Source organism: Palaemon carinicauda, chromosome 10 (genome assembly GCF_036898095.1).
Source record: "Palaemon carinicauda isolate YSFRI2023 chromosome 10, ASM3689809v2, whole genome shotgun sequence".
Classification (NCBI taxonomy): Eukaryota; Metazoa; Arthropoda; class Malacostraca; order Decapoda; family Palaemonidae; genus Palaemon; species Palaemon carinicauda.
This window is the reverse complement of record NC_090734.1, coordinates 21,847,245-21,857,244: the sequence shown is the minus strand read 5'-3', so window position 1 is coordinate 21,857,244 and position 10,000 is coordinate 21,847,245. Positions and strand designations below refer to the sequence as shown.

The 10,000-nt window shown below is 36.0% G+C and overlaps 1 protein-coding gene across 1 annotated transcript in view; it reads right to left on the bottom strand.

Annotated features, from left to right (window-relative positions):
• The window catches only part of LOC137647884 (neural-cadherin-like), a 76,382-nt gene that overhangs the window by 29,159 nt on the left and 37,223 nt on the right, over window positions 1–10,000 (bottom strand). The window contains exons 8-13 of the mRNA XM_068380837.1: window positions 8,762–9,035; window positions 5,945–8,232; window positions 4,291–5,218; window positions 3,941–4,130; window positions 745–980; window positions 334–558 (exon numbers count right to left, since the gene is read on the bottom strand). Of these exons, the coding sequence (XP_068236938.1) occupies window positions 334–558; window positions 745–980; window positions 3,941–4,130; window positions 4,291–5,218; window positions 5,945–8,232; window positions 8,762–9,035 (4,141 nt within the window). The remainder of the gene's footprint in view (window positions 1–333; window positions 559–744; window positions 981–3,940; window positions 4,131–4,290; window positions 5,219–5,944; window positions 8,233–8,761; window positions 9,036–10,000) is intronic.

The following is a 10,000-nucleotide window of genomic DNA, read 5'->3' as shown; positions in this document are numbered from 1 at the left end:
CAAATGAGTTACTGTGATTTGAAGTTGTGATTATGTTTGTGCATATTTCGACGATAGCTGCTAACGTCATCCTGATTTTTGGCTCTATCTTTGAGTGATACACCTCATATCATTTGTAAGTTTTCACCTCTCTCTAAAATAACTTTGAAGACTATTATGAAAGTAGAATAATTATCAACGTCATTCAGAAAGATGATAATGATATGCTTTTCAGCTTCTCTGATTCCACTTTCCCAATAGTTTCTCATAAGGTTTCTTGTTCTGCGTAGTCCAATTTGGTATACAGGTTGTTCTTGAACTATTCTTTAGGTTTTTGGCGATTTTCACTCTTACCTGGCGTGAAACTGTTGACAGTATCTCCCTGGTGATTGTCTGTGATCGGAGGAAGAGTAATGGCTGTGAGATCGAGGGTTGTGCATGCGGTGGTGCTCTCGCCTTTGTACCCTTCCAATCTGGAGTCATCCTTGATGCGGAGACCTTTCATTTGAGTATCTTCCAGCTTCCCTTTATGTGTTCGCCGCTTCGGTTTCTTATACACTAAGAACACCACGACTCCAACTTGCAAGTGCATCAAATGGAAACATGTATATTAAGTTCTCAGTTATTAATGATCCGATTAATATATCATGGTAGTATTTACCCATTATATTGCTACTAAAATAGTATTGTAAACAATAACATTATTTTCATTATTATTATTGATTGTAACATGTTACATAATTATGAAAAAGTCGACCTTCTTACTGATTAAGACTATTAGGAACAATATGGAAACAGCAACCACCCCTAAACTAAATCGAGCGTCAGGTGATTCCTGTGACAATTGGCAATTCATGCCACGGTAACCTTGAAAGCATCTGCACCAATAGGACGTCCCCTGAAGGGAACATGTTCCGCCATTCATACACGGATTGTGGGAGCACACATCTATTGGAAGACATCTCTTGCGGTCGTTTGACAAGACGCTTCCTTCCTTGCAACTATTTGTAGCATTGAGACAAAAAAAAGAAGAAAAAATATTAAACGAGTTATTAGCTATGCAGCAGATCATCATAACCATGAAAAACTTGTCTTATTTCACAGACAATGAAATGGGTGTGACAAGAAATATTTGGGTCGAAGTGGAAAACTACTTAATGATAGTTTCAAACATCATCGTTATGCTGTTAGGATAGGATAAATGCCAAAAGCGCTGTGTATCCATATGAATCATTTCAACAATTGTATTGACTGGGAAAACGCCCCACAGATTTTATTCTGTTACTGTAATAGCATTGTCAAAGGTAATATTCAACTTCCTTTATGAAATATTTCAATTATAGAATCTTAACTCCTAGTTCCGGTCTGTTAAAACTAGACACGTACTTTTCCAATTAGATTGTAAGGAAATAGTGTAAACATTTAGTTCACTGTTTGTTACGTTACTATTATGTTATTCTATAAAGACAATTGTATATCATTTCTAAAGACTACCAACTGCACATATTGACGAGGCTTTGCTTGTTTGTGGCTTTCAGTTTATTTTTACCTCCGCCAGGAGGGTATGTTTTCGGTTCGGTTTGTTTGTTTCTCTGTTTGTCTGTCTGTCTGTGGACAACGTAGAGGCCACATTTCTACACGGAATCACTTCAAACTTGGCCAAGTAGTTCCCCAATGTGTATGGAAGAACTGATTAAATTTTGGTCAAGGTCACCCCAAGGTCAAGGTCACAGGGGTCACTGGTGTCACTATGACATAAGTGGCCATATCAAGAGACAGAAATAAAGCACTGACTTTTGCATAAGCCAACAGGGAAGTCCTAGTCCAGGCGCAACCCATGGGTGATGTTCAAATTTATAAAGGTCAAAGGTCAAGGTCATATTGGTGCATTATATCAATGTCATATTAAGTATCAGTGGCAAATGAACAAAGATCACTTGAAGGTCAAAAGTCAAGCAGGTCACTTGAAGGTCAAGGTCACGTGAAGGTCAAGGTCACGTGAAGGTCAAGGTCACCTGAAGGTCAAGGTCACGTGAAGGTCAAGTACATTTGAAGATCAAGGTCACTTGAAGCCAAGGTCATGTGAAGGTCAAGGTCACGTGAAGGTCAAGGTCACTTGAAGGTCACGTGAAGGTCAAGGTCATGTGAAGGTCGAAGTCACATCAATTCATGATTCTAGGACATATGGCGCTCTAGGTCACCTTGGCGGAGGTATGTCCTCTACGAGGACCATGTCCGCGTTCAGGACTTGCTCACTTGTTGTTAGTGTTTTTAATGTGATTCTACTTCTTAATTTACTCAGTACCCTGAAGTAATGCATATAATCCTGTGGATTTTATTCTTAAACATTCATCACAAGCAGTTTTGTGACAGATATCATGTATGTGTATATATATATATATATATATATATATATATATATATATATATATATATATATATATATATATATATATATATATATATATATATATATATATATATATATATATATATATATATATATATATATATTCGGGTAAAATTACATTTTCAGCCAAACTCGGATATCCGATGTAAGACTACATTTTTTTCTGGCTTACATACTTTGTTTTCAACGAAATTGACCTTAATTTCTTTTTGCAATTAATCAGATTTAGATAGACAGGGGACCCCCAATAGCTACTATAATATTTTTTTTTTTTCCGGTAAGATATTAGTGAAAACATATGGAATGAGAGAAACTTTCTCACCTAAACACAATCACCTAACCTAACATAGGAGAAAACCCATTAAATAGGAGCAGCTTTCTGACCTAAACACACACACCTAACCTAACCTAGAAAAAATCATGTAAAAAAAGAGAAGCTATCTAACCTAAACACAACCACCTTACTATTCTAGAAGAAAACATAAAATAAGGAAACTATTTAACCTAAATACACTCATGTAACCTAACCTAGTAGAAAACATGTAAAATAAGAGAAGCTGTCTAACCTAGACACACCCTCCTAGCCTAACCTAGGAGAAAATATATAGATTAAGAGAAGCCGTCTAATGTAAGCACATCCAGGTAACCTAACTTTGGAGAAAACATATAACATAAGAGAAACTGTCTAATCTGAACACACCCACATAACCTTGCCAAGGGATTGAGCATACTCACTTTACCACCCTGTTCCCTTACATCATTTAGGAGGGTGGAAAGCTCCTCTACATAGCAAAACACATCTTTTGGTTAGCCATTTCACCAAGAATACACTCCTGTCAAAACATAACCATTGCAACGAAGTTGACAAAGGCAACAAATAAAAAATATTGATATCCGATTTTGGTTGAAACTTTAATAATGCCTATATACCTGTATGTGTTTATGACTGTAGACTTGTATATGCATTGAATATATACATATATATATATATATATATATATATATATATATATATATATATATATATATATATATATATATATATATATATACTATGACGATAAAAAAAGGCTTTTGAAATGTTAAAACGATTTCAAAATCAACAATTTTTTTTTAAAGTAAAACAAATAGAACTACAACGAAGTTATAATAATAATTAGGATTTTTTTTTTTTTATAAATTTTATATTCTATGGCAGTGTCTTTACGTTGCTTTGATTACTACTTAATTAGCACCAATATCGAGATATTCTTGTTGATCATTAAAATCAATTTTTCATTTTCTGAATAATAGTCCTGTAGAACAGTAGCCATGATATATGGGTGAGGTTGTTAAGGATTTAACTAAAGACACAAAAGTTTCTCTTAACTACACTTGAACACAAAACAATGTGAAAAATTCTCTAGCATAATAGATAAAAAAAAATAATATAGACTCGAGAGAGAAAACAAGTAATCTCCTAAAGTTAATTTCCCACCTCCAAAAATACTTGCGTAATTTGAATTGAGAAAGGATGTAAAGAACAAAGTCATTTATTTCCTCCTCACTGACCTGCACTCGTGCTTCATCCATAGACTTTTACATACCAAAGGAGCCAAACACCCAACCTTTGTACATTGGTCGTCTGAAATGCAATTTTCGACTATGTTTTGAAAATCTGCTGCTTGTGCCCATCGGGTTCCATTGGTATTGGGGGGGAGAGGAAGAAGGTGGCCATCAAGACGAATATCGTCAATACAACCTGAACAAAAAGATACCTAGCGATAGGAAGAATTGGCAAAGGAATATTTTCAGAATGCCATATATCAGAACTATTTGGGAACCTTTTATATGTGAAACTTGTTTGAAAATTCTTATGGCTATATTATTGTGAAAGGAAAATACAAGAAATCTTAGCAAACCTTGTTTATAATCATCTTCAACGGTAAATATGTCTACTCCTGAATAGCGGACTTTCCCACCAATAATTATTCCTTCTTGTAGATCAACATCCATTAGCAAGTGCCTTGAATCACTTTTAAATGATTCATTGTACCATTTTCCATCTCCTTCATCCAGAGAAAGGATGACATTTAGTCCGAAACGAGAAACCGCTGCCAAATGCCATTCTCCATCACTGACATTAATATGAGAGAGCTGAATAGTTTGTTCTTCCTTGAGATGGCTGTTTGTATTGAAACGGAAGAGCAAACAGCTTTTCTCAATCTGTAGAGCACCGAACTCTTGGTTGAACTGATTGGACATATGCAGTAAGATTCCTGTCTCTTCCCACGTTCGGAACCGTAGTTGAACAGTTATACTGTAAGTGTTTGGTTTCAAGAAGAGTGCGTATTTCACGAATGAGTCATTGCCAAAGTAAGTAGGAACAGTTTGTTCACTGCAGGTTTTCCCTGTCCATCCAGGCTGGCATATACATATCGGATGCGATAGGGATCCTTCGCAGTGCCCATGATCACATCGTCCAGGGAGTTTGTTACTTGTTGTAGTTGCATCACCCTTACATATATTCTCAAAAGGTTTACATTTCATATGTGTGTTGTTTTGGAGAAGAGGCTCTGAGAAATCATACAAGTATCCATTAAGCATAAGGTTTCTGATGCACCCAGAAAATGATTGTCCATTTGGGGTAAATGTGTTCTGCGGATTTCTCAAGAAGGAATGTGGGCGAATCCCACCAACTTGCAATGGGCCATTTACATTCAGATATCGGTCAGAAGATGGAACTTTGGTTTCTGCTCGGCAGCTTGAAGTGTCAAAAATACCTTTGCGTTCCTCATGTGGTTCTTGAACAACTGCTGTCATGCAATGATCCACTTCCATCCTTACATTCTGTTAGTTGAAAGAGTAAGAAAAAGAGAGCAATGACCAGGGAAATTGCGTAATATCAGTAATGAATGAAAACTATTTAAGTTAATTAACTGACATCCAACAATTCTTTTCGATAAAATTTACGCGTAAAAATGCGTAAACATTGTTATATAAAAAAAATGATTAGGGAGAAATTAAATTCATCTTTGGTAATTCATTCACATGGAGTCTTACAATACGGCAATATAGAAACATGTATTTTCTATTGAAGAAAATGTAGGGTCAGATAGCAATTGAAATAAACTGGATAAGCTGCAGAAGAAGGAAAAAAAAAAAAACGGGCAAAGACAAACACTTCGACATAAGCTTGCATGATCATAGAATTACATACACACACACCCAATTTCAATATATACATACACACACACACACACACACATACACATATATATATATATATATATATATATATATATATATATATATATATATATATATATATATATATATATATATATATATATATATATATATATATATATATATATATATATATATATATATATATATATATATATATATATATATATATATGTTTCTGTGTGTTTGTATGTGTGTTTGAGTGTGTAAACACAGTAAAAGGAAAATAAAGAGTATAGTTATGCCATTACAGAATTGAAGGCGAAAAAATTATAAAACGTTGATAAAATTTTTAACCAGCTTAATGTTAGGGTAAATTATGCTCACCCTTGTATCCAAAAACAGATCGACTCTATGCCATTGTCCGTCAGCAATGTTTTCTGTTCCATTGATTTTCAGCTGAACCGTGACGGAGCCATAATTAACCAGTAGCCTCAACTTCCCGTTTTCGAGCTCAAGCGAGATAAACTCTTTTGAGAAATGGCCTCTTTCTAGGGATACAGCAAAGGCACTATTGAAAAATATCAGTCCATTATTTTTTAATGTAAGAAATTCAACACTTAAATGGTTTTGACCACATGTGGCTAAGCTTGGGAACCAGCTGTATCCATTGCCTTCGAAAGTCCTCGTCAGCATCTGACACCTAGGACCTCTAAACCCACTTGGACACTGACAACGAATTTCATCTTTTCCTTTGATACACTTGCCATTGTTTTTGCAAGGATTGGGATGACAAGATATATGTCTCTTTAAATTTTCGTTAAAATTGTCAGTTGCTTGACAGACACATTCAGGAAGTTCTTCAACATTAACACTAACTATAGAAGTTCTATTAGCGTCTACTAAATAAGGCTTATAAGAGAGGACGAATTTGCTGGTGCAAGACCCATCACAAGGCACATTTTCGTCAAGACACTCGTTTAATCCTATCATGATGATGCTCAGACCAATATATCTTTCAATGTCTTCTTTGTTCTCCATAAGAAGAGCATTTAATATCCCTGCCTCATAATGCTGACCATCGAAGACCGTAAACCTTAAATCTGTCACTGGAGGTCTACTTTTTTTAAGTCTTAAACTGAAGATATGAACATTATCTGCAACAGTGTTTAACAGCTTAGCCACTTTTTCACGAAACAGGTCAGCTTTACTTTTAATGAAATAATTTTTCATATAATTCCAGGTCTGTATAAAATCTTCATCTGTTATTTTAGCAATTCGTAGAGACGCTGCTTGCACAATGACTTTTTCCGGAACATAATTCACACTAACTGCTACACTAGCTTTGACATTGTATTGCAAATGTTTGTGGTCGTGAACAAGAAATTCCAAAAAATATTGTCCTCTTCTAGTGGCAGCAGTCATGGTGACCATTCCAGAATCTTCTTCCAAGATAAAATTCGAATGTGGTTTATCAGCCCAATTAAAGGTCTTGTCTGTCAAGTCCCAGTCATCAGGATCCTTTACATATACACGTCCAATTTGTGTGTCCTGAGGATGGTTCTCATGTGTATACACTAACACTTGTTTATCTCCTGATTCCATCAGGCTGTCATTTTCATCTCCTATGGTGATGACGAGAGCAGATATGCCAGTCAAAGGCGGATTCCCTGAGTCTGTAATAGCGATCGGGAGGTAATATGTCTTTTGGATCTCTCGATCGAAACCTCGAAGGGAAAACACAGTTGCTGTGCCATTACCTCCGGCCCCTTTTGCGTTGTACTCCACGGCAAACGAGGATTGAATTTCGTCCCTAGATGAAGATAAATCTAACGAGAAGTGAAACGGTGGTCCGTTTCCTCTGGCAGCATCATCATCATCGACGGCAGAAACCTCAATTATTTTTGTTGGCGGGTGATTTTCTGGTAGAATTGGGAAATACCCCTTGCTCAACCTGGGTGCACTGTCGTTTTCATCAAGAACATTGACAATTAGAGTAGCAGTACTAGTCTTTCGGGGAATACCATTATCTGAAGCTTCTATAAGTACAAAATGTTTATGAACAGTTTCTCTGTCTAACTGACGCTTGAGTTTTACACTACCATATTTACTTACGGAAAATTGTCGTAATTTGTCTGATCGTTGATTTATTGCGTAAGATATCTCACTCTTTCCTTCAGCATCCAAATCAATCGAAAAAAAATGACCAATGGTTGTGCCAATGTTCATATTTTCAGAGACGTTCACTTCGATGGTTGTCTCCCTAAAGACCGGGGCATTATCATTCACATCCTTGACTTTTATTTCCACCCAGGAATAGGCAACGTGTGCACTTTCTGGTGTGACCTCACCTATGTCAGATACCAAGATCTGAAACTTAAAACCTGGTCTTTGCTTTGGGTTTTCGAAATCCAAAGGTTTAGCGAGTTTGATAGCCCCAACCCTATCGCCTATTGCCTCTATGGTAAATATTTCTGCCGCTGCTTTATAAGTTTCTGGTATATGAAAATAAAAGTCATTTATTTCATCGTCATCGAGAACTGTGACATTTAATATGGATCTATTTGTGATAAAGAGGTCATTTGACTCTTCTACTTGAGCCTTCCAAATGGCTTTTGCAAAACGCGGCGTTGAGTCGTTGGTATCTGACACAAGAATATCGACTGTTGCTGTGCCTGGAAAGAGAGAAATCGGCAGTGACTGAAGGAGAAAACTAGGTAAAAAGAAATGAAGAAAATAACGATATCATAAAAGAAAAGAATATTGGTAATGTGGACGGTTGTGGTGTAAAGGAAAAAGAAAATAACTGGGAAATGTATTGATTGCAAGAATATGGAGGGGGAAAAAGGAGGTAATGACGTAATTACCGAAGGAAGGGAAAGTAGATTTGAGGAGGTATAAAGCAAACTTATTCTATCAACACTAAATATAAATAATTCAAGTATATATGATAAAAAGTATATCCTAATTCTTTCTTGAGGGAAAGAAATGGTTCGGGCATGGAAAATCAGTTAACACTTAAAATGCTCACATATCTTTGAAAATAATTTAAGTTTGGCCACTGTAGTGTCTATTCCTAAATTATTAGAATTGTTAAAACTAATCCTAGAGAGAGAGAGAGAGAGAGAGAGAGAGAGAGAGAGAGAGAGAGAGAGAGAGAGAGAGAGAGAGAGAGAGAGAGAGAGAGAGAGAGAGAGTGTTTACCGTTGAGTCCGCTTCCATCCATAGCAACGACCTGGAGAAAATATCGGGGGGTGTTCTCCCTATCAAGGCAGCAGATTCTGGTCTTGATCTCTCCGGTGTCTCGGTTCATTTCAAAGACTAGATCACCAGTGGCTTCGTCGACAGCATTTTCTGTGATGGAGTATGTGACCTTTGCGTTGGCGCCTTCGTTGGGATCGTCGTAGTCTTCTGCGTTCATTCTCGTCACAAAAATTCCTCTATCTTCGTTTTCGGTAACGTTGCAGTGATACACAACCTGAGGAAGTTCGGGAAGAGGACTAATACATATGTACACATATATACTGCATGGGTAGTTGTGCGTTGCGTGTGGGTTTGCATCTCTCTCTCTCTCTCTCTCTCTCTCTCTCTCTCTCTCTCTCTCTCTCTCTCTCTCTCTCTCTCTCTCTCTCTGCCTTATTCGAGGAGAAACACAAGAATATGACATACATAACTCATGCTACAAAAGAATTCACTCAAACATATGAATTAATTACAAAAATTATATTCTCAGTGGCCCATTATATATGGAGCAGTTTTCAAACTATGCATAAATGTGCTAACCTCCATAATAAGAACAGCAAAGGAAAATCACTACAAATGTCAAATGTCAACTAAAAGAAAATGAGGGAAATGCTGAGAAAATTGTAAATTGTAAAATTGCAAATTCATTGTTAGGAAAAAGTAATAGCAGGCTACCAAATTGTGTCTTTTGAGAATAACAAGATGGTAATAACAAGACATTGCAGACTCTTTCAATAAGTACTTTTGTGATATTGCAAGTACTCTAGCAAAGGAAATCGGACAATCAAATGTTTCTTATGACTACTATTTGTCTGAACGAGCCCAATGCTCGTTCTTTCTTCGCTCAACACAAGACAACACCTTTAGAAGTAAAATAAAAAATCAAGAACTTAAAATTAACAGCATCAGGATTTGATGATATTCATGTTAAAGTAATCAAAACTTTTTCTTATGAAATTTCCCAGTTTTTTGTTTATATTATTAATAGATCGTTCGACTAAGAATGATTTCCTAAACATAGATTACAAGTCTCACCAATACATAAAAAGGTGATAAATTGATACATAGTAATTACAGACCAGTCTCCATATGACCCTGTCTAGGTTAGATTTTTGAAAAAGCTGTAGCTAATAGATTAACAGATTACTTATCGAAACACTCATTCCAATCAAACGATCAATTTAGTTTCAGACATAAATA